This window comes from Dendropsophus ebraccatus, chromosome 3, assembly GCF_027789765.1.
Source record: "Dendropsophus ebraccatus isolate aDenEbr1 chromosome 3, aDenEbr1.pat, whole genome shotgun sequence".
Lineage (NCBI taxonomy): Eukaryota > Metazoa > Chordata > Amphibia > Anura > Hylidae > Dendropsophus > Dendropsophus ebraccatus.
In genome coordinates, this window is record NC_091456.1 from 14,067,028 (window position 1) to 14,092,494 (window position 25,467).

Consider the following 25,467-nt stretch of genomic DNA (forward strand, 5'->3'; position numbering starts at 1 on the left):
CTCTGAGGCCGGACGGATCATCCGGCCGCTACTTAAGTACCGGCCGCTATGATCCGGGCACAGACCAGCCGTTCCGTGACCCGGCCGGGGTCACGGAACGGCCGGTCTGATACGACGTGTGAACATAGCCTAATAATAATAATAATAATATTATTATTATTATTATTATTATTATTCCAACATTGCATAGCATTGTATAGCACCAACTTAGCATTATAACAAACTTCTAACTTCCTTTTGACCCTTTAGCAAGAATGACATTTCTTTAGCAGTATAGTGAATCCTTTTAAAACGTGATGTTTAAGTGATATACCCCATATCTACAATTTTGGCAGCTATCAAATCTTAAGAAGTTCTTTTATAGGGAAGAATGTAGAAGCCTAAAATCAGATCTGTCACATAAGCTTATAGCATGGTTTATTCATTTATTCTTTTTTTTTTCTCTTTATAAAATACTTTGCTTCAATCGTAACCAATTCCCATCCTACATTTAGTTACAAATGCCGAAAATTATAAAGCTGCATTAAATGTAGGTCAGATACAAAATAAAGTTATTGGGTTCAGTAGATAAGGAAGCTTTTATATCCGGGGTTTCTTGAGCGTTGTCCCCAGAGATGGTATAGATGCACTCCAGGGAAATGTTCTCCCCTAAGAGCAATGCTTCCATCGGAGAATACCTCCGCGCTTTATGGAGTTTGATGGAGCATGGAACATTTATTTTTCTATTGAATTTATGTGAACCTCTGTATTCTTATTTATGAAATAAAAATAAAGTTATCATGGACCTTCCTGAACGCCCTCTTCTGGCTCTGTCTAAAATAGTTATAGGAACCAGTCCTAACTTGTCCTAAAAAGATATGAATCCAACTCAAACATGCTCGGGTCAGTCCGAACTCAGGCATGCAGCATTTGATTAGCAGTGGCTGCAGAAGTTAGATGCAGCCCTAAGGTTGCCTGGAAAATACAGCCATATGCTATATTCACACAATGTCTTTTTTTGGCCGTTTGAGCCCAAATAACGGCTGTTATTTCACAATGGCGGATGTCATTTGGACAGTAACCATTGTTATTATAAAATAACAGACATTATTTGGACTCAAATGGCACAAAACATGTTCCATGTTTTTCCATACTCCCTAGGGCTGCATCCTACTTCTTCACATTAGAGACAGTTGTTTACCAGAGCTACTTTTTATTTGTTATTAAAGGAAAAGTCCAGCAAAAGTATTGTATTGCACCCAAAAAGTTATACAAATCCCACAAAAGTTATACAAATCTCCAATGCACTTACTACTGCATCAAGGCTTCACTTCCTGGATAAAATGGTGATGTCACTTCCTGGATAAAATGGTGATGTCCCTTCTTGGATAACATAGTGATGTCACTTCCTGGATAACATGGTGATGTCACTTCCTGGATAACATGGTAATGTCACGACCCGACTCCCAGAGCTTTGCGGGCTGTAGCTGCTGGACAGGATGATGGCAGAGGGATGCTCAGTGTCCCTCCAGTGCCCTGTGTCCCTCAGTGTCCCCCTGCCATCATCCTCTCCAGCAGCCACAGCCCACACAGCTCTGGAAGTCAGGTTGTGACATCACCATGTTATCCAGGAAGTGACATCACCATGTTATCCAGGAAGTGAAATCACCATGTTATTTAGAAAGTGACATCCCCATGTTATCCAGGAAGTGACATCACCATTTTATCAAAGAAAATTTGTTTTCATTCAACTCCTGGTTTTGGTTAATGAACGCCTGACCAAAAGACTGACAGAAATACTATGTGTGAATATAGCTGCAACGTAAAACTGCTTAATAGAAATAAGCAAAACGAATTAAAAAAGGTTTTATTTCCCTGCACTTTTTTTTATGGTAATTTAGTGTGCATCAGTGAAACATCTCTAGGTACACACTGAACAAAGAGAGATGTACGTATTCATGTAAGAGCAGGTGACTTATAGTACATGCATAGAAATGTTCTACCTATCTATACTATTACACGGCTTAGCTCAAGGTAAAATTCAACTTCCACTATGTCAAATGAATTATATTTCACAAAGAACAAAATAATATTCTGCCATCTAGTTCAATTTGTGGATTATAATTAACGTTACTGGCTTTTCTAAAAATGGTGTCAAATGCTTTCCTGCTCCGATAGAACAGCGTCCAAGTCGATGAATGGGTGAAATAAAGTTCAGCGGGGGGATGGGGATTTTTCACTGGAGAGCGAAAGATAGACACGTAGTGCCCAGTTAGCGGTCCTCCTCCACAGAGTCATGATGTGCATGGCCGTGTGTGGGGATGAGGCTAGGAGACTTTACAGTCCCGTGGCCAGAGATGTCAATGGTCCTGCGACAAGGTCCTGTCAAAGCTAGCAGACAGAACTGTTGCCACAGTCTTGGTGAGTGGCTGTAGGTGGAAAATGGTGACAGTCTGCTTTTTGACCATGACAGTAGCTCCTTTGGGAGCCAGACTCCCCCCCAATCTAGCAATTATTACTAGTGTTGACCGAGCATGCACGTGCTGATTGAGTTTAATGCTCGACCGAGTACATCATAGTGCTCAGGTGGCCATACACACAGTAGCGTTATGAATGTTCGGCCATCAGTTATTACTATTAAATTTTTTTAATTCTAATTTTGGTATATGTCGTCAATAAGGGTGGGTTCACGCATACTGTATTCCACGCTGCGAGTTTGCAGTGAACTCCGCTGTGGATACCTTCCCTGATTCCATACTCGCAGCTTCAGGGGCTCCCAGCGTCTCCCGGTGCCCAGCCAATCGGCCCTGCCGCAGTGCACTGATTGGCTGAGCACTGAGAGACACCGGGAGCCCCCAAAGCAAGCTGGAGCGTGAACCCAGTAATGCATGTACCTGGGCCGCGGGGAGTTAAGGGCTGTCTTTTCCATACTCGCATTGGGATGACAATGCAAAATCTTAAAGTGTCAGATAAGTGACAGGAAAGGTATCCACAGCGGATTTCACTAAAAACTCGCAGTGAGAAAACGGTACAGTATGTGTAAACCCACCCTTTAAGAGATGTGTCAACAAAATATACAAAAATTACAATGAAAAAGTGCAATACAATGAAAAATGCTCCGGTGGAATGTTGTCAATTGCCAGCATCCTGCCGGAGTTCTAAAATGTATTGCAGAAACATATTAAATTTAATTTTTTTCATTTCAAGGGAAAAAATATATAAAAATTAGAACGAAAAAATGGTAATAGGTGAACCAGACATCTTCCACTTTGTCGAGCAGGGGGCACCTATTTAAATGTTTGAGTCTCCCATTGATTTTATTGGAGTTTGTTATTAGAGTCAAGCACGCTTGAACAATGAATGCTTGAGCATTTAAAGGGGTTATCCAGCGCTACAAAAACATGGCCACTTTTTCCCCTCTCTTGTCTCCAGATTGGGTGGGGTTTGGAACTCAGTTCTATTGAAGTAAATGGAGCTTAATTGCAAACCACACCTGAACTGGAGACAAGAGAGGGGGAAAAGTGGCCATGTTTTTGTAGCGCTGGATAACCCCTTTAAGTGCTCACTCAACACTAGTGGATATGGGATATTTTCTTATTATCAAATGTAGCCTATAACAATCCCCACTATCCTCTTAGGGGACCCTCTATCAATTCTTATAGGGTCTTTCACCCAACCAAAATATTTAGGGTTCTGGTCTCAGTTTACAATTTATTTCCCGGGTTAGATGACTGTAGTAAACAAAGGTTTTTGGCAGGAAACTCTTCAGTCATCAGGAGTTATCATCATAGTGATCTGAGCTGGATAAAGCAGAGAAAGAATATCTACAATCAGAGAAGATGTGACCTGGGAGACACAGAGATTTACAGAAGATCTGTAAACTTTTCTGATGTGTGTTATAGGAAATCCTTCAAATGAGTTGTGTACTCGTGTTGTGATAGTCCTTTAAAATTTCTTCTTAGGCTATGTTCACACTACGTAAAAGTACGGCCGTTGTTGCTGATGGCAACAACGGCTATACTTTTACCGCGGTGGAACAATGCCTGTTGTTATATGGGATCCCGGCCGGAGTGTACACACATCGTGTGTGCTCCCGCCCGGATCCCATACGCCGCCGCAAACAACTGACATGTCAGTTTTCTGCGGCCGGAATTCACTGAATTCCGGCCGCAAAAAGACCTGTCAGTTCACACAGTGAAGAGAGCGGCTCCGCATCAGAGCTCCGCGGCCGAAAGATCATCCGCCCGGTACTTAAGTACCAGCCTAGATGATCCGGCCAGAGACCGGTCGTTCCGTGACCCGGCCGGGGTCACGGAACGGCCGGTCTCTTACGTAGTGTGAACATAGCCTCAAAATGTATGAAGGAGCCTTGACCTAAATGGAAGTTATAGCCAACGTGTCTCTTCTCCGCAGAAAGATAGATACAGTATGAGGCCATGTTTACACTTAGTATAACACAGGCCGTTCTGTAACCCAGTCATATCACAAAACGGCCAGTGTTACTGAAGATCATCCCAGCCGGTACCTATGATATTCATTTCTGCTGAATTCAGATGCGGGTGCACTTACAGGTTCTCTGCGGCCGCCATCGAAACTGACATGTCAGGGTTTTTTTTGTGATTACGGCCGAAGTGTATACATTGGGGGACATGTATGAAAAAGCGAAAATGCCTTCTTTAGGCGCAGATGGGGCTGTTTGGTGTAAAAATATTTGCAAAGGGTATTTTTGCAAGTATTTTTTTTGCATCAGCCCCATCTGCGCCATCTTCGCCAGTGGGGCGGAGAGGGGGCAATACAAGGGGTGCGGAAGCATGCAGAGGTGGTGCGGCCTCTGCGTGCGCCACATTTTTTAATTTTTTTCCAGCGTAAAAATTATAATGAAACCTATGCCAGCTCTGAGCTGGGGTAGGTTTCAAAATTTTCCCATGGACGGGCTGCGTAAGCTCCAGATTTATGTAGAGGCAGTGCTCCCCTACATAAAAATAACAAACTCCGGACTTCATAAATATTCCCCAATGTGCATACACTTGGCCCGGAATTCCCTTTAGCTGCAGCACAATGTAATTTAAGTATTAATCACGGCCGTTGTTGCAAATCGTCAACAACGGCCATGATTAATACTTAACTTACATTGTGTGAACATGGCCTGAAATTGATTGATTGATTGATAGATAGATAGATAGATAGATAGATAGATAGATAGGAGATAGATAGATAGATAGATAGATAATAGATAGATAGATAGATAGATAGATAGATAGATAGATAGATAGATAGGAGATAGATAGATAGATAGATAGATAGATAGATAGATAGATAGGAGATCGATAGATAGATAGATAGATAGATAGATAGATAGATAGATAGATAGATAATAGATAGATAGGAGATAGATAGATAGGAGATAGATAGATAGATAGATAGATAGGAGATAGATAGATAGATAGATAGATAGATAGATAGATAGATAGATAGATAGATAGATAGGAGATAGATAGGAGATAGATATATAGGAGATAGATAGATAGATAGATAGATAGATAGATAGATAGATAGATAGGAGATAGATAGATAGATAGATAGGAGATGGATAGATAGGAGATGGATAGATAGATAGATAGATAGATAGATAGATAATAGATAGATAGGAGATAGATAGATAGATAGATAGATAGATAGAAGATAGATAGATAGATAGATAGATAGATAGATAGATAGATAGATAATAGATAGATAGATAGATAGATAGATAGATAGATAGATAGAAGATAGACAGACAGATAGATAGATAGATAGATAGATAGATAGATGTATCAATAGATAGATAGATAGATAGATAGATAGATAGATAGGAGATAGATAGATGTATCGATAGATAGATAGAAAGATAGATAGATAGATAGATAGATAAATAGGAGATAGATGATAGATAAATAGGAGATAGATACAGGGGCGGTCTTGGCATTTCTGGGGCCCAAAGCGAACTTATGTCTGGGCCCCCCCCCCCACCTCGACACGCACTCCACAACAATAGCCGCTGTGTGCTGCCCCCAGTAGTATATACCCCTTGTGCGCAGCCGCCAGTAGTATATACCCCTTGTGTGCTTCCCCTCAGTAGTATATACCCCTTGTGTGCTTCCCCCATTAGTGTATAGACGCCTGTGTGTTTCCCTAGTTATATCTAGCCCCCCCCCGTGTGCTCCCCCAAAAGTATATAGACCCCCTGTGTGCTGTCCCAGTTGTATATAAACCCCCCGTGTGCTGCCCCCAGTCATATATACCCTGTGTGCTGCCCCCAGTTGCATATACCCCCTGTGTGCTCCCCCACTAGTATGTAGACCCCCTTTGTGCTCCCCCACTTGTATATAGCTTCCCTGTGTGCTCCCTCAGTTGTATATAGCCCTCGTGTGTGCTCCCCCACTTGGATATAGACCTCCTGTGTGCTGCCTCACTTGGATATAGACCCCTGTGTGCTCCTCCAGTAGTATATAAACCCCCTGTGTGGTTCCCCCAGTAGTATATAGACCCCCTGTGTGCTCCACCAGTATTATATAGATCCCTGTGTGCTCCCCCAGTAGTATATAGACCACCATGTGCTCCTCCAGCAGTATATAGACCCCCTGTGTGCTGCCCCAGTAGTATATAGACCCCCTGTGTGCCCCACCAGTAGTATATAGACCCTCTGTGTGTTCCCCCAGTAGTATATAGACCTCTGTGTGCTCCTCCAGTAGTCTATAGACCCCCTGTGTGCTGTCCCATTAGTATATAGACCCCTGTGTGCCCGCCCAGTTATATATAGACCCCCTGTGTGCTGCCTCAGCAGTATATAGACCCCTTGTGTGCCCCACCAGTAGTATATGGACCTCTGTGTGCTCCTCCAGTAGTATATAGACCCCCTGTGTGCTGCCCCAGTAGTATATAGACCCCTGTGTGCCCCACCAGTAGTATATAGACTCCTGTGTGTTCCCCCAGTTATATATAGACCCCCTGTGTGCTGCCTCAGCAGTATATAGACCCCCTGTGTGCCCCACCAGTAGTATATAGACCCCTGTGTGCTACCCCAGTCGTATATAGACCCCCTGTGTGCTACCCCAGTAGTATATAGACCCCCTGTGTGCCCCACCAGTAGTATAATAGACCCTCTGTGTGTTCCTTCAGTAGTATATAGACCCCCTGTGTGCCCCACCAGTAGTATATGGACCTCTGTGTGCTCCTCCAGTAGTATATAGACCCCCTGTGTGCTGCCCCAGTTATATATAGACCCCTGTGTGCCCCCCCAGTTATATATAGACCCCCTGTGTGCTGCCTCAGCAGTATATAGACCCCCTGTGTGCCCCACCAGTAGTATATAGACCTCTGTGTGCTCCTCCAGTAGTATATAGACCCCCTGTGTGCTGCCCCAGTAGTATATAGCCCCCCTGTGTGCTCCCCCACTTGGATATAGACCTCCTGTGTGCTCCCCCAGTTGTATATAGACCCCATTCTGCTGCCCCAAATAGTATATAGACCCCCTGTGTGCTGAGCCAAGTAGTATATAGACCCCTCTGTGAAGCCCCAGTAGTCTCTAGCCCCCCTGTGTGCTCCCCCAGTTATATATAGCCCCCCTGTGTCTTCCCCGTTATATAGCCCCACTGTGTGCTCCCCCCATTTATATAGATTCCCACTGTGCGCTCCTCCAGTTACACAGGCTCCTGTTTGCTCCCCCTCCCATATAGTATATAACACAATAAAACAAACACTTATACTCACCTGGGTCCGGGCGTCTTCTCTTCACTCTTGTGGCCGCAAGGGTTTTCCCTGTGGTCACAAGAGGCCGCGATTCCCTTCTCCTGGCGCCGATGCTCCAGTGATGTCACTGCAGCACCGACACCACAAGGACAGAGCGGCCACTTGTGACCGCAGGTAAAACACTTCCTGCGACCACAAGAGTGACTGACAGGAAGGGAGCCAATGGCTCCCGCCCTGTCAGTGCTGCTGCATGTAACTGTGAGCGCTCATTACGAGTGCTCATAGTTACAGTTCAGATCACAGCAGCAAGCGGGGCAGTGGCCCTGTCTAGCGGTCTTGAACACAAGAGAAGAGCGGGGCATAGATAGATAGATAGATAGATAGATAGGATATAGATAGATAGGAGATAGATAGATAGATAGTTCGATAGATAGATAGATAGATAGATAGATAGAAAGATAGATAGAAGATAGATAGATAGATAGATAGATAGATAGATAGATAGATAGCATCATACAATATGTGTAGCCTGTGCATGGGTCTTGTAAGGTGAAAAGACTTACCACCACTATCAGCAGGTTAGACAAATCTAACCTACTGATAGCCCCTAATGTACACAGGGCTCGAGGAGGAAGCTATGTCTCTTACCTTCCTCCTCGGCACCATTCCCGTGCTGTTAGCAGTGCAATCATTGGTGCAGAGCACTGTTAGGAGCACTGCCCACCCCCATAGTGGGCCATATTGGAACTCTCTGGGCAGGACAGTGCTTTTAACGGTCCTCCGGCCTGAGAGATTACACTACTAACAGCACGGGAACTGCACCAAGGAGGAGGGTAAGAGGCGAACCTTTCTCCTCAATGTCCCGGGCACAATAGGGGGCTGTGACTGTCAGCAGGTTACATTCATCTAACTGCTGATAGTTCCCCTTTAAAAAAAAAAAAAAGAAGAGAGTTTTACTGATTTGCATACAAAGGACAGTGAGTAATTCCCGTGGCTCATAATTACTGGTGGATTAGGAATCACTGGTTCATACACCATAACTCTTCCTGGACTCTATTAGTGCTTTGTGCTACAATGCTTTAAGACCCTATGGAGACAGATGTGCCTGCCTGCAGAAGTATGAAATGTATTCCTTGATATCTCTATACACGGGATGAAAGAATCGCTCGGTTGGAAGGAACGATCTAGCAAACAGTTGTTTATCAAATATGGCAGCCTGGCTCGTTCTCTATGATATCATTACAATATCCATTCAGGTTTCGCAACGGCCACGTTGATCAGTGTTGCCGTAGTAGATAAATCTCCAGCATCTTCTTGTATTCTTATCCTGAAATGACATTTGATTCCAGATCCTACCTGGTTCTTCATTTCACTGCACTGACATGTCAGTCTGGTGAAGCCGAGTCTATCAGACATGTCCTCCCTGTCAGTATTGATAAGGTGAACGATTCCTATGACCTTCACTGACCTTTCCAGCTGACAAACTGGTATACACACTTTAAGGTCAACAAATGATGGGGAGAAACACCAGACATTGGAAATGAGAGACTTCCGAAGCTAAATAATAATGAGGATAATAAGAATAATGTTACATAGAGGGAAATATGTGTTTGTCATCCATCCAACAGGCAAAGGTTGATTTACAAGTACGTTCTACTATGTATCCCTTGTATTGCTTACACAGCTCCTTTAAAGGAATACTCAGAAGATGGGAAAAAACTAGTATCAGAAAGTTATATAGATTTGTGAATTTCTTGTATTTAAAAAATATTGACTACCAATACTTATCAGCTGATGTATGTCCTACAGGAAGTAGTATATTCTGTCCAGTCTTTCCTTTAAAGGAATACTCTGAAGGAAAAAGAATTTTTTTAAAATCAACCGGTGTCATAAAGTTATATAGATTTGTAATTTACTTCTATTTAAAACTTTCAAGTCTCCCAGTAATTATCAGCCGCTGTATGTCCTGCAGGAAGTGTTGTATTCTCTCCAGTCTGACACAGTGATCTCTGCTGCCACCTCTGTCCATGTCAGGAACTGTCCAGTGCAGTAGCAAATCCCTATAGAAAACCTCTCTAGCTCTGGACAGTTCCTGACATGGACAGAGGTGGCAGCAGAGAGCATTGTGTCAGGAAAGAATGCACTACTTCCTGCAGGACGTACAGCAGCTGATAAGAACTGGAAGATGTGAGATTTTTAAATAGAAATAATTTACAAAGCTGTATAATTTTTGTGGTACCAGTTGATTTAAAAATAATAATAATAAAAATAAATAAATAATAATAATAATAATAATAATAATAATAATAATAATAATAATAATAAATTCTTCCAGTGTTCCCCTTTAACTTTACAGTGTGTAAATTCCTTTTTTTATCTGAGATGCATGAGGGGCTATTTTAAGATAGTAGGATATAGAAAAGTCCAATCTTTGCCTTGTTTAGTGAGTATTAGCCTTCACAACATCTTATATCAATGTCCCCAGTAGTGTACTCAGAACCATTTACATCCTGATCCTTATCTGTGGACATATAGGGTTAATTTTTTATGTTGTCAAGGTCAAGAAATATTTGTTTGTTACACTTTTAAAATGTCTCTGGGGCACGGACAATTAGACGCAAGAAATCAATTAGGGCTCTGTGCATGGCGAAGAATCCGAGCAGCTTGTCTGCTTAGCAGAGCAGCATGGGGGACCGGCTGATCAGCCGCCATTTAGTCCCAGGAAAGTGCCCTGTAGTTCATAATAATTAATTACTCTGGAGGGAATCACCGAACGCAGAGATAATAGAGAGCGATGGAAAAGTAGAAAGCAAGTGGGAGGAGAAGAGGCCGGTCTAGTAAATGCTGCCTGATCCATTGCTAATGAACGCTGCTGCCAAATAGAACATCATCCCACCAATGTCTATAAATAAAGCCATGAGCAGCGAGCGACTTATGAAATACGAGGGGCGAGATTTATAATCCACCAGACATTACACCTTTGCATTAAAAAGGAAGCAGTTGTGTAGTGTAGTGGTAGCTTGGTTTTAGAGCGTTTTGGTTTAAAAGCTCTCAGTTTTTCAAAATTGTGACTTGGTGTAAGAGCATTGCTTTGGTTTAAGAGCTCCCTGTACTGGGTGGGACAGGGAGTGGGGGAGGGGAATGGTCTGCATAGCGGGGTCTACAGCCCTGTACTCTGACCCAGGAAGTCTCCCTCACCTTCCAAATCATAGCAGATCCACTTCAGGCTGGGGCTTACATCAGGGGACAGGACTGTGGAGGTAATCTCTCCATAGCTGTAACCCCTCTCTCCCCGGACAGAGAGTGCTGCATGTATGTGCTCACATCTGCCCTGCTCATTCCTTCATGCTCCCTGCAGTATCTGTCCGCCCGTGTGTTTCCCATCCTCTCCATTACTGTACAATAACTTATAATATCACAGATTCTGCTGTTTCTGAATGTTTGTTTCATTAGTTTTACATGTTATTCAGAATAATAAATCGTTATTTTTGGGGTGTGGAACCAATTTTCTGCATTTCTATGATTTCTTATGGGAAAATTTGCTTTGGTTTAAGAGTGGATTTGGAACGAATTATGCTTGTAATCCAAGTCATATATATTTATTTTTATTATTATTATTTTTTATTTTTTCCGGTGGGCTGTACTTTATGTGTGGAAAACATTAACCGTAAATGGAGCATGGTAATAGCTCTCTGAGATATTTCCCAGTTTTCTCTTTCAATTTAACATATTAATGTGTTTGGAATGACTTTTGAGACACAGAATAGATAAGCATGAATGGGCCATACATTTATACATGACCGAAAATGATTGTATGTACATTTTAATCCATATATATATATATATATATATATATATATATATATATATATATTATTTATATTTTGCTAAGCATTGAAACCTATTGATTCTGTATAATGGAATTTGCTTCTATTTTTTAAAGGGATTGCCACCTTTTTTTTTTTCTTTCAGAACAACAGGCATCAGAAAGTAATATAGATTTGTAATTTACATCTAGTTAAAAAATGTCAAGTCTTACAGTACTTATCAGCTGCTGTATGTCCTGCAGGAAGTGGTGCATTCTTTCCTATATTACGCAGTGCTCTCTGTTGCCACCTCTGTGCAAAACAGGAAAGGTATTCTATGGAGATTTGCTCCTATTCTGGACAGTTCCTGACACGGACAAAGGTGGCAACAGAGAGCACTGTGTCAGACTGGAAAGAATACACCACTTCCTGCAGGACATACAGCAGCTGATAAGTACTAGAAGAGTTAAGATTTTTAAATAGAAGTGAATTATAAATCTGTATAACTTTCTGTAACCAATTAATTTGAAAGAAAACATATTTTTTTGGTCAGAGTACCCCTTTAATGCTTTACACATATAATGATTTCACTTCAGAAATAGTTGGAGCAGTTAGAGGCACCATGCAATAATGACTGCTTACTGAATTCATGTGTACAAATCCTGTCATCTATTATAGAATCAGAGGAATAAAAAGTTACATTGTAGGTCCATTGCCCGTAGTCAATTTTCAAACTTTCATATACATATAGCTCATATAAGATTAGGAGCCGCATCTATGACATTGAAGTGTTCCCGGACAAAGTGTAATGCGGCGGATCCTCCTACATGAAAGAGGGTGAGCCACACTAGCATGTCAATAGTTTAGAAAAAAAAAATAATCCAGCATGTAGGCATCACATAATTAGGTGTAAAAATATGCCCAATATATATATAACAACAACAATTTCTCTATTTAAATAATTTAAAAATTCTAGATAACATTCTTATGTCTAAATATTGCCATTGTTTCAGTAGAAGAGAATATGACTGAAAAGCAACTGTTTCACCCCCCTGTCCTGGTCTATGTAGGTGCACCAACCTTGAGATTTTGCAATGAAGGGGGGGGGGGGGGGGGGGGGCTGCACAATGGGCATAGCTGGTAACAATCCACTCCAGTATAACCCTGTAAGGTTTCCAGTTGGCTGGAATGTGGGGTGTCCTTAGTATTAGCAGTGTGGAAGACGAGCCAGACACAAAGGTGGAGAAAACTAAAACAGTCTTTACGTAAAGATTTTGGCAAATAATTCTTTCATGGTATAGCAATATTCCAATCAAGGCTGAAAGGTCGGGGGTTAAATAGGAATTTAGAGTCCCAGTAAGTCTTTATGATCTGTTTTAGCCTAAGGAATATGTGCACTGGTTGACTCCCAGCAGAATCCAGTCAAAACAGTAGTAATCGTAGAATTAAGCTGAATATTCTTTGTGGGGGTCCTTTTGTAGTATCTGTAGTTTGGCAGATATGGGCTCTCTAGGTCCGGCCTGAAGCCCTGAAAGGTCCTAGTTTACTATGGAACGCCGGTACAACTGCTCAACCTTCCTTCCTCTAGCACAACCATTGAAGGTCCTCACCCTAAGAGTCCTATTACATGGCCCGATAATAAACGGTAAACAAGCAACAATCTGCTAGATCTGCGTTAGTATACTGAGCTATTACACAGGCCAATTATCGCTAGCGATGTCCGTGCAGCCCTATTTAGTGTAAAATAATAAATATTAACTAACCTTACCCTGTTCCCGGGAGTCCTCAGAGCCCTTACGTGCTGTGTGCAGCTCTGCTTCTGCTCTGGTCTTTGCAGTGACAGGCCCCTGGCCTCTCAGCCAATCACTGGCCGAGACAGGCCACGGCCAGTGATTGGCTGAGCGTCCGGTCTCGCGGCAAGGTGAGTTAATATTTATTATTTTACACTTTAATCATCAGTCATCGCTATTACATGTAGTGATTTGAGCCCGAATAAATAAGAGATCGCGGCACAAAAAATGACGTCCCATACAGCCCCGTAGGTGATACAATAAAAGTGCTATAAGATTCACAATAGGGCCGCTTTAAATATATCTCTTTGCAAAGAAGAAGGTTTTACTGTTAAGAAAATAGTAAAACATTAGAAAACATTAGACATGCATATCACTGTGTTCAGACTGACCTATAGAATAAAGATAAAATGTCAGTTTTACCGTAAAGTGCATTACGCAAAGACAAAATTTGCAGAATTGCATTTTTTTCCCAATTTCACGCCATCATTAATGTTTTTGTTTTTTTTAATTTTATGGTAGATTAAAAGATGCCATTATAGAGTACACCTGTTCCTGAAAAAAACAAGACCTCACTGGGCCCTGTGGATGGAAAAATAAAAGAGTTATAGCGCTTAAAAGGCAAGGAGGGAAAAACAAGAATGCAAAACTGAAAATTGGCCTTAAGGCCATTTTCGTCTCAGTCCGTAAGGGGTTAAACATCCATGTAATATTTTTAGTGCTACCAAGCTGCTTATTGTTATGCTTTTTTTCTAGCAGGGTGATATGTCTTTACGGGACAACCCCTTTAAGATTAGGAACCCTTTGGTTTTAAGTAATTTTTGGACTTCAGTTTTTACATCCGGCTGTTTTAATAATGAGAGGAAGGAACGAGAATCCTGGTTGCATTGGGAATACGTAATAACCAGTATACAGAATACAACTATAACCAGTAGTAAATATTATTATCAATGAAACAAACACAATTTCAAAAACCTCCAGCTCTGTAGTATTTCTTTTCGGAAAGAAAATATGAGGCCGGAATCACACACTGCGTTTTTTTTTTTTTTAAACTTTCACTGAAGTTTTTGTGCCAAAACCAGAAGTGGATCCAACAGGAAAAAGAGATACAAGTCCTCCCTTTACATGTGTCATCCCACTGAATTCACTTCTGGCTTTGGCACAAAAAACTGCAGTGGCTGTTTAAAAAAAAACAAAAAACTACCATGTGTGATTCCAACCTCAAAGTTACTTTTTATTGTGTTCCATGTATTTTGACGTTATTACGATGTGTTTTTGTTTTTTTCTTTTTGGCACAGTGGCACAGTCGAGAGGGACTCAAGAAAACTTCCAAAGGTTTTCAGCACCATCAACATATCTACCTGTAAACTATCGAATTTCCTCTGCGGAAACTGCCTTCCTCTTAAAGGAGAACAACCAAGATTTTATGAGAAATTCTAGCTTGCAATCGCGGATTGAATCCTTTTTTGTTCACAAATCTCGTAGAACTCCTGTCTTGAATGCCAGTTATGGACCTTTTTCTTTAGAAAGAGAAATTTCACAAGACCTTTTGTTGTCGCCTCCTATCTTTGCATCTGATAAGTTTACGTTTAACTGGAAACTCAAAACATATGTAATCAATGAAAAGGTATATCCCAACAAACCCAAAGTGCAAGTTTTATTCCATATTACAGGTAGAGACTGGGATGATTACAGTGATACCGAAAGACTTCCTTGCCTAAGATTGTTTGCCTTTCGGGAAACCAGAGAAGCAAAAGGGAGTTGCAGGTTACAAGGGATATTGGGCCAATGTGTGGCGGAACTGGAATTCCAGCCCACTTGGTTCACTTCACCTCCTGTAGTAACAGGTCGCAAGAGAAACCAAGAGCAGTCCGAGGGTATTCCTGTGGAACTTTATTACAGCATGCATTCCGAGGAGGAAAAAAGCGAGTGTACAGCGGAGGAAGCTCGAAAGGGAAATGCAATCCGTCCTGGCAGAGAACAAGGGGAAGAAACGGTTTCTCAGTTACAGAGGATTGCGACCATAACTTTATATCGGAATCCAGAAAATTCCCAACTTACTGAACTCAGGCTGGACAGCAATGTTGCCCTCTGGCTGCCATCAAAGCCTGCCAGGCAAGGAGAAGTTTTACATGTATATGTCACGGTGGCGAATAACTCAACGTTAGAACAGTTCACATTAAGGTACAGTGCAGTATTTTTATTATATTTTTATATACAAGTTGTATATCATGTTATTGAAGGGCATGTACAGGATTAGAGTTTGCTTTTTGTCCATAGGTTGTATTTGATATTGCATGGCATCTCATCCTCGTGCAATTACATAGACACAGGTAGAGGACGTGGTCCATAAACAGGAGTGGCACTGTTTTTTTAAAAAAAAAAGCAAATCAATTTTGAACAGCTCCTCTAAGGACTAGTGGTACCATGTAGTTAAATGTAAAAAAAAAATCATTAAAAAGTACTCATAGAAACAAGAATCAAATTGTGGATTAACTTACTCCTACCAGTGCATTAGGGTTAATTAAAATGTAGAGATGAGTGAATGTTAAGCACGCTCAGGTTCATCTAAACCCAAACGCTCCAATTTTGATTACCAGCGGCTGAAGAAGCTGTATGCAGCCCTGGGAGTCCAACTTCATCAGCCACTAGTAATCAAATGCAGAGTGTTCAGGTTAGGACGAGCCCAAGCGTTCTCATGATTTGCTCATCTCTATTTAAAAAGTTTACTTTATTAAAGGGGTTATCCAGCGCTACAAAAAAATGGCCACTTTCTTCCAGAGACAACCCCACTCTTGTCTCCAGCTTGGACGGAGTTTTGCTGCTCAGTTCCATTGAAGTGAATAGAGCTTAATTGCAAACCGCACCTGACCTGGAGACAAGAGTTGTGTTGTCTTTAAAAGAAAGTGGCCATGTTTTTGTAGCACTGGATAATCCCTGTAAACAAGCATTACAAAGACAGAATCTTAACTGGAAACCAGAGCGTCAATCTGGCATGTTTTGTAGGTAAAGTCCTTATTCGTAGCATCAGTGATCAGACATTGGGGCAGATTTTTTAACATGTTCCCATTAGAAAATTGTTAAGAAAAGTTTTTGTCCATTTTCGCTGTTGTTTTGGTGTTCTAGCATATCAACTAAAGGTGTGGGACACAAACCAACATTTTTTGTCCAAAAACCCACCACGTGGGTGTGTTGTAGATGTGCCATTGGTGTGTCCTTCAAAACTTACCCCAACCAACAGATTTATTAAAGCGACTCTGTACCCACAATCTGTCCCCCCAGAACCACTTGTACCTTCAGATAGCTGCTTTTACTCCAAGATCTGAGGTCTGTTCGGCAGGTGATACAATTATTATCTTATTAAAAAACTACTTTTAAACTTGCAGCCCTGTGCCAAAAGGGCGTGGCCTAGAGTATCCGTGCCTTAACCTTGCATTACCCCTCCGTCCCTCCTCCCCACCCTCTTTATCATTAGGAATGCCCCTGGCAGGATATTTCCCTGAATATTACACAGGTGCCTTAATAATCCAACCCATGTGCCGTGCTTACACAGATGATGAATAGAAGAATACATCCTGGAGCATTTTTAATGATGAAGAGGTCGAGGAGGAGGGACAGAGAGGTTGTGCCAGCCTAATGCATAGTCACTCTAAGCAATGCCAGTTTGGCACAGGGCTGCAAGTTTCAAAGTTGTTTTTTAGGACAATAACTGCATCATCTGCCAAACGGAACTTCAAAACAGATCTTGGATTAAAAGCAGCTATCTAAAGGTACCAGCGGTTTGAGGTGGACAGATTGTGGGTACAGAGTCACTTTTAGCCATTTTTGACAGGTCTTCTATTCTAAAAATCAGCCACTTCTAGTGTGAAGGGACGGTCAAGCTTTAATTTTGTCCTGTAAAAAACCTTAAAGATTGACATAGGGCATGTGCCACATCAATGAATTTGGCGCAAAAAACCCCAGACAGGAAAAACATCATAATGGTTTAAAATTGAAGCATTGTTAGTAAATGAGGCCCAATATGTCTGAAACACATCAACTTAAATGGTCATGTTCTCAGTCTTGAAGCGTGATGCCATATGCCCAATGTCTTATACTGAGAGAAGTTCATTATTTTAGTTATTCTTGCTTTTGTGTTAATAACAAATTAAAAAAAAACATAATTGTACCAGATAGTTTTCTTATAATACTTCCATTCGGAGCACTGCCAAATACCCCATTTAATTAGCTGGTAGTAATTTGCCTTTTTGCTGTGAAAGAATATCTTGTTAACGTCTTAAAGTCTTAATGAGATTCCTTTACATATCTTGTAAGTTCTGAGAAATGTAAATAGGGTGTATCTGCTGCAGAGGATAAATCTAAAGGGAACTGCATTAGTTAAAGTGATTCCTCCTTCTCTTAAGCGAAACGTGTCCCATAGGATTACTGCAGTTAGAGTGTTTATAACTCAGAGCACTGAGAATTAGACTAATGGGCAATGATTTGGAGCAAATGAGACCTTAGAGATGTAAAACATTCATACAGTTCACCAATGATAAAAAAAAACAAAAAACTATTATATTTACATCATTGCACGAGTGCATATCATGTACGGAAGAGAAAACAGGAAAAAGGATTAGAAATCCTCAGGTTCCTGTTTCTGCAGTCTTCAATGATAGAGAATAGGCTCCTTTGTAGTTACTTACACAATCATAATGATTATTGTATTATTATTATTATTACTATGCAAATTGATTTTATACTTGAAGTTGAGACAATTTACTGAATGGCTAGAATACTGAATGTATCACTGTTATTTACATTTATACCATTTTCTTCAATTGTCCTTCTTGGAACCCTTCATCACAGATGAGAGAAACTAATCCAGTACATTAAAGGCTCAAAGATACTTCTGTATTAGAGATTGGTGGTGTGTATGAAGTGCTTCAGAATACATCACAGATTGTTGCAGTTTAATAGTTGTAATAAATTCTTTTGAGCAAATATTCTGTGTGGTACTAAGTAGAGTTGATTGAACCTCGGGAAACCCTAGGTTCGATCGAACTGGAACATTCCCGAACCTTCCGCATTTGATTGCTGATGCCTTCCCGGTCCGTGGGGAAGGAGGAGACAGCCCGGGTACCAACTGGAATTCTGGGATTCAGCCTAGGTAATAGGCTGAATGCCGGAATTCCAGGCGGTACCCGGACACTCTCCTCCTTCCCCACGGACCGGGAAGGCATCAGCAATCAAATGCAGTAGGTTCGGGAATGTTCGAGTTCGATCGAACCTAGGATTTCCCGAGGTTCAATCAACTCTAGTCATAAGCAGGGTTGGGGATCTTGTTATTCCCTGTAAGTTGCATCAAAGTGGCTGTTGGGGAGCAAATCATTGATTTAGGGAAATGAGATCGGGAGTTCCTGCTCCTGTACTTACTAATATTCCAGCTATTCGCGGTATGCCGTACTGCTTAGTTCAAGCTCACCCAGCGGTAAGTCATGATGCTGTAGGAATTGCCATTTATACTCCCCATATGGCAGGCCCTTTGCACCAGGTCTAGCAATTTTAATTTTTTTTTTTTCACTGGGCAGCAAGTAGGGATGAGCAGACGGGTTCGGCAAACTTTAATGTAAAGTTTGAGTTTGTGCCCAACTGAACTTTAAAGAATCACATTAAAACAGCTAAATGCCTGCAGGTGGTAAGCTATTTCAATGCAGTTTCTAAAGGCCGCTGCTTATACTTACATGTCCGTGCTTCCTTGGGGTCCTTTCCTTCTTCTCTGGTCCCGTCCAGGCGTCTTCTGAGGTGCAGGCCCACTCAGCTAATCACAGGCTGACAACACTGTGGTCTGTGACTGGCTCAGCGGATTGTCACTCTTGTCTCAGGAGTGACAGCCCGCTTAGCCAATCACAGGCTGACTGGGATGGGACAGCACCATGGCCTGTGATTGGCTGAGTGGGCTGTCACTCTACAGACAAGAGTGACAGCCTGCTCAGCCAATCACAGGCTGCAGTGCTGCCCTGTCCTGGTAAGCCTATGATTGGCTGAATGGGCCTTCACCTCAGAAGATGCTGGAACAGTACCAGAGAGCCACCAGGTCATACCTGGGGTCCACAGACAGGTGAGAATATATATTTTTTTACATGAGTGGCACCATCTTCCTGAACCCTTCCAAACTTTGCAGAAAGTTCGATTCAATAGCGAACCAAACTTTTTGCAAAGTTTAGAACAATACTGGGGCTAATACAACCTATTACACAGTTTCTTAAAATCCTTGTTCTATTAATTTCTGCAAAAGTAAATAAACAAATAAAATAACTATACTTAATACTTATACTTATAATAGTTATACTTTGAGGGTAACTTCACACGCACCGGATCCGCAGCAGATTTCACGCTGCGAGTTTGCAGCAAAATCTGCTGAGGATCTTGGTAGTGTGAAGTGAATGGGTCACATACCCTGAGCGGAATTTTTATTCCGCTGTCAGTATGTGACCCGGACCCTTTAACCCCCCGCCGCCCAGAGCATAGATTAGCTGCTCGGCGCCGCGGCTGTGTGTGAGGCTCTCGACTCCCCTTGCTCCCCATCAGCCAGTCAGTGCACGGCAGCACTGATTGGCTAATGGGGACAGATTGGAGCCGGGAGCCTCACACAGCTGCGGCGCCAAGCAGGTAACGTATGTTCCGGGCCAGGGGCTGCGGACGGCAGGGGGTTAAAGGGGCAGGCTTACATATCCGCAGTGGAATGAATATACCGCTGCGGATATGTAACCCCCATAAACCTTCACTCTACCAGGATCTGCTGCGGATTTCACTGCAAACTCGTAGGAAAAGATAGGGAAGGGGGCAGATAGGTGATTGAAGCATATTACAATGTTATATAACTTTGTAATGTGTTTCAATTACTGGGAAAAAGCTTTTTGCTGGAGTACCCCTTTAAACATCCCCTGAAGGAACAAAATCTTCAAAAAAAAAAATAATAATCAATAATTATTTAATTTCTTATTTTATTTTACAGAGCTGTAACTGAAGGCCAAACTATAGTTCACCCGTCAGTTATACAGGCAGCACCTGAGCATAATGCATGTATGTCCAGGTCACAGTGGGGCAACAAATGGAATCTTTGTCTAGGATTAGAAAAAAAAAAAAAAGAAAAAGAAAAGTCCTAGCTCTGCCCGCTGTTCACATACCTTCTGCTGGCTCTCATTCCTACTATATTTACTAACTTTTCTCCTAAGTTTTGTTATTACCTAACCACCTAGCTGACTTGTTCCCAACAGGGCACTTTGCGATGTGCAGCGCACACTATTCACAGCTGAAATGAGCAGAGGGAAATTGTAGTCTCAACTCCAGAGTGAAACGTATATAAAGGTCTATTATATCTCACAGAGAAGCATAGATTATTTTATTTTATTTAATAAACCTTTTTTCCTTACATATTTATATGGTAATTTTCACCTCGCACCTTGTGCTTGATGGTTCGCTTTTTAATATGTAAATTACAGTATATATTCATCATTATATTGAAATTTTGCAACCTAGCAACCTGCGAGTTCCCAGTACATTCAATGTGCGGAGAAAGCGCACATCCAAATTAGCTTTTCAAGGCGCCATTTGTTTGTTTTGAGCTTTATAATTTCAAAAAGGGAATATTTGAAAAGTGTTTGCAAAAAAAAAAAGCCAACCGTGCTATCTAAATTATGCATATAAATGGCGTACTTTATGTTTCATGCAAAAATTCTAAAGAAATGAATTTTCTTTTTTTTCTTTTTTCTTTTTTTTTTTATCCAGTAGTAACTGATTGAAAGCTAAAATAAATTATATTTACGGGGTTTAGAGTATTTTCTTCCCTAGATGCAAAGAACAAAATTGTTATATTGAGCAATAAATGTTAAGCAATCATACCTAATATATTTTACCCAGCTGTTCCCACTGAGCTTGATAACATATACTGTGTAACAGTTTACAGTGTTGTGACATGAGCTCTTCAATATAACGGTAAAAGGATACATATAAACATGTTACCGCAGACTTTAAACATTTCAAGGGCTCAGAGACTAAGGCCGTTTTACACGGCAGGACTTCCTGTGGGGGCGCAAGCACCAACCTTTCCGCTTAGCGCTCACTTCTTCATTCCCTTATCACTGCCTGTGTTATTACACACATTGAGCAGGGAGCAGTGAGAGGGGCCACCCAATCGTTCTAATGGTTATTTGGGTGACCCCAATGGTGTCAGAGGCGGTCTGCTGCTGCCGCTCTTATTACATGCAATATCATAATCATGATCTTACAACATGTTGAAAGACCACATTCAGCCAACACTAAGCGCTCTAACCAATTAGAGGTCGGTGATAGGCCAAGTAACGCCAGTTGGTCATTAGGGTAAGAGAAAATAATAAACAAGTAAATTTACCCATCCTCGTGCCTATGTTGTGCCGCTTCAAGGTCCCGTAGACGTCCACCGGCTGTCATCTTCAGCTGGAATCTGGGTACGTCACGTACCCAGCTCTTCCAGCTGCAATGTCATAGCCCAGCTGTGACCCTAAGGGGTGTTTTTTTCTATTAAGGACACCCATCACCTGATCTGTAGATTGGTTATTGGTTATGTAGAGATGAGCAAACCGAATCTTACAAACTGAGATTTTTTCCAAACTTCGCAAAAAGTTCAGAATTATTTTTATTTATTTATTTATTTTTTAAAGATGGCTGACCCACAACTTAACACACATAAAAAACAAACAAAAAATAAGGTTTGTTCATCTTTCCGTGCTGCCCTGGTGTCCTACTATGGGTCTCCAACTAATTTCAGCTTTCTCCAGCCTGCTGAGAACAGACAGTGCCATGGCTGAGATATGTGTACACTAGATTGCTACAAGTCATTTTTTACATTCTAGACACACGTAAGTATTTTCATAGAAATACAACAAAGAGTAAACAGAATCCAGCACTCACCGTATTATGCCTTTAAGTGTTAGTCCATTTATTGCAGACATTAAACAACTATGGAAGTGAAGCGGGACAGATAAAATGCAGGCACTTTTCATCTGTGCCCCTTCGCTGTTTTATATCTTGAATAAATGGACTGACACTTAAAGGTATAATATGGTTTATTCTGTTTATTCCTTGTTGTATTTGGATGCACTCTTCTATTTAATTATATTATTTACAATACTGGTGGTAGTGTCTGCTATTTTGAACACCCCATAAAGAGGATTTTGAACACCCCATATTTACTTTTGGAGAGTATTGTAACTACCTAAAGAGCCCTGTGTCCCCACTTGCCCACTGATTAGTAAGGCTTGCCTCAAAAAGTTTCAATAGTTATGAAAAATTATTTACAAATTACTTGCAGTTCCTTAGATACCTAATTTCCCATAAAGAAACAAAATATTTATTTCTAGCTGTACCTGAAGCTAAATGCCCATCAAGAGATCAGTAGAATCAGACACACAATCAAAAATAGTAACTATATTTCATTTCCATCGGGGAAATATTCGTTGAAAACTTGGTATTAAACCAAACTTTTTGAAAAGTTTGGAAAGCACATCTAAAAAAATTGTTTACTCACCTGTCCACTTTTTCCCTGTGTCCTCCTTTATGTCTCTGGTGTCTTCAGCTACCTCCAGCCTGCTCAGCCAATTACTGACTTAGGCGAGACACCACCGTGGCCAGTGATTGGCTGAGCAGGCTGTCACTCATGGACGTGACAGCTCAATCAGTAAATCACTTGATGATGGAGACGAGACAGCACTATGTCCACTGATTGGTGGTTGCAGGGGACAATCGGAGGGGAGAGAGGACAGGTAAGGATAGATGAGCACATTTTTTGAACCACAGTAAAACAGCTAAACTCCTGCAATTGTTTAGCTGTTTTAGTGTAGTTCATTTAAGGTTCAATTTGGACGAACTCGAATTTTATGTTAAAGTTTGGTGAACCAAGCTGAACTTTTAAAAAGTTCACTCATCTCTACCTACAAACAATCCTGATGGAATACACTACCTCACAATTGGGCATAAAACTTAATTTTATAGCAAAAATGCCCTGAAAGCAATGGGTCATAAATGCCTAAGTTTTCAATACCTGAAATCTAGAATTTGAAAATATTTGGGCACAGGCATGTAATCTAACACTATAATGTTTGTTCATTTTCGAGTACAGTTCCTTTAGCATTGGGCTGAACCATCCCTATTCCTGAGTATTTGCAGAAATGCTCTCATTTACCTGACATGATCTATACCCGTCCTTAGCCATCTCCTACTGTTTTTATATTATATTTCAAATAGACCAGTCTATCAGCATTTCTAAGAGTCTGTAAATACTGAAGCTTTATACAATTTTCAAAGAAAGTAAATTCTAACGTTGCGTCTGTAAGTTCTGAGTTGGGGGCATGAATGAGGGAGCATTCGGAGACATCCCTCCGGTGTTTTATGTGTTCAACTGCTCTGTTCTATCATGACCTGTACATTGTTACTTCACAGCGGTCCTATCTCTGAACGACCATACCTATTTTTAATACTTTAGACCAAAGAATGTAGGTTAAGATGTAAGGATATTTGCAATATGGAAATAAAAGTAGGGTCATAATACTTTGTCCTACTTGGTTTTATTGTCTAACAGTGGGTGATACTTCTTCACAATGTATGGTATTTGCACGTACATTTGCTTATTGATAGCTGCCATTTGCTGCATGTGTATATAATCCCTCTATTTGCTGTATGATAATGCAATTTATTTGAACATTGTACAACCATTTTACAATTACAACGTTTTCTGGACATTTGAGGGACGTTTTTGGACATTCGTCCTATCAAGCCAAAGTAGCGGCCGTTATTTCGAAACATTGGCCGTTATTCCATAATTAACGGATGATATTTGGGTTCAAAATGGCAGATGTCCTAAAAACAGCCTTTAAATGGCCAAAAAAAGTTGTGGCCAAAATTAGTTAATATTTTAAGAGCACAATCCTATCCTAACTAAAGGTTTAGGTATAACCCCTGTTAAAGGAAAAGTCCCATGGTAGGGCAGAAACTGAAAGCAGGCTGGTGGGGGCAGGAAAATATTAAAGACTTGAAGTCATCTGTCCTCATGCCGCTGATGTGCCGCTCCCGGGTTCCTTCGCAGCAGCCGGCTGTCAGCTTCAGCTGGAAACCGCGTACATCAAGTACCCAACTTCACCAGCTGAAATGTCATGGCCCAGCTGAGCAATCGCCTGCTCAGCCAGTCAGTTAAGGCCCTATTCCACGGAACAATTATCGTCCGTATTCGGCCAATATCCGCTGCTACGGACGAGAATCGTCCCGTGGAATAGAGTGCAACGATCAGCCGACATCGTTCATGTCGGCTGATCGTTGCAGTAGCTTGTTTTTCAACATGTTGAAACACAAGCGACTGATATAGCAGCGATCTGCTGCCGTCGCTCCGTTGAATAGGAGCATCGGCAGCAGACGCTGCTATATCCTATGGGCTGCCCGGACGACCAGCGATCACCCGGGCAGCCCCCCCGCAGCTCCCCGCCGCCCCTCCCGCACTCACCCGCTCGCTGCAGCCGCGCTGAATAGCGGCGTCAGCGAGCGGGGAACGAGGAGAAAACGAGCACTGAGAGCTCGTTTGCTCCTCTTAGCGACCTGTGGAATAGGGCCATTACTGGGGTGGTGTCCTGCCCCAGTCACTGATTGGCTGGAGGGGCAATCACACAGCCAGAGTTGTGACATTGCAGCAAGTAGAGTCACTGGCTGAGGTGAATGGGACCGGAACGAGTTATTTATTTTTCCTCTGCCCCACCACTTCTCCTTGAAAGGATTATGGAAGCACCATTCTTAGATTCCATAATTTGATCCTCTATATGATGTGCAAAAACATATGTTATTGGTTAAAATAGTTTACATCCATGTGTTTGAGGGATGTTCCACAAAGCCAGGATGTTGAGCTATTAAACATTGTTAAGTGTCATATCTGCGATTTATCTGTTTGCTATGAAGTCAAAAGTTAGGTAAGGATCCTTTAAAGGAAACCTGTTATCACTTTCATGCTGCCCAAGCCGTCCCTGGCAGCTTCTCCTTGTCCCACCAGTCATGATTAATAGTTAGCTCTCCCTGTTTGTGTATAGAGAGAGATCTATCGATCAAAGCCAACAGGATACAAAGATGCTACTGGGACCGCTCCATTGACTTAGTTCAGGTCACAT

General features: G+C 41.5%; 1 protein-coding gene across 1 annotated transcript in view; it reads left to right on the forward strand.

Moving 5' to 3' along the window:
• TMEM132C (transmembrane protein 132C) overlaps positions 1 to 25,467 on the forward strand; it is a 431,549-nt gene that overhangs the window by 123,233 nt on the left and 282,849 nt on the right. Inside the window, exon 2 of the mRNA XM_069960966.1 lies at positions 14,602 to 15,487. Coding sequence (XP_069817067.1) covers positions 14,602 to 15,487 — 886 coding nt within the window. The remainder of the gene's footprint in view (positions 1 to 14,601; positions 15,488 to 25,467) is intronic.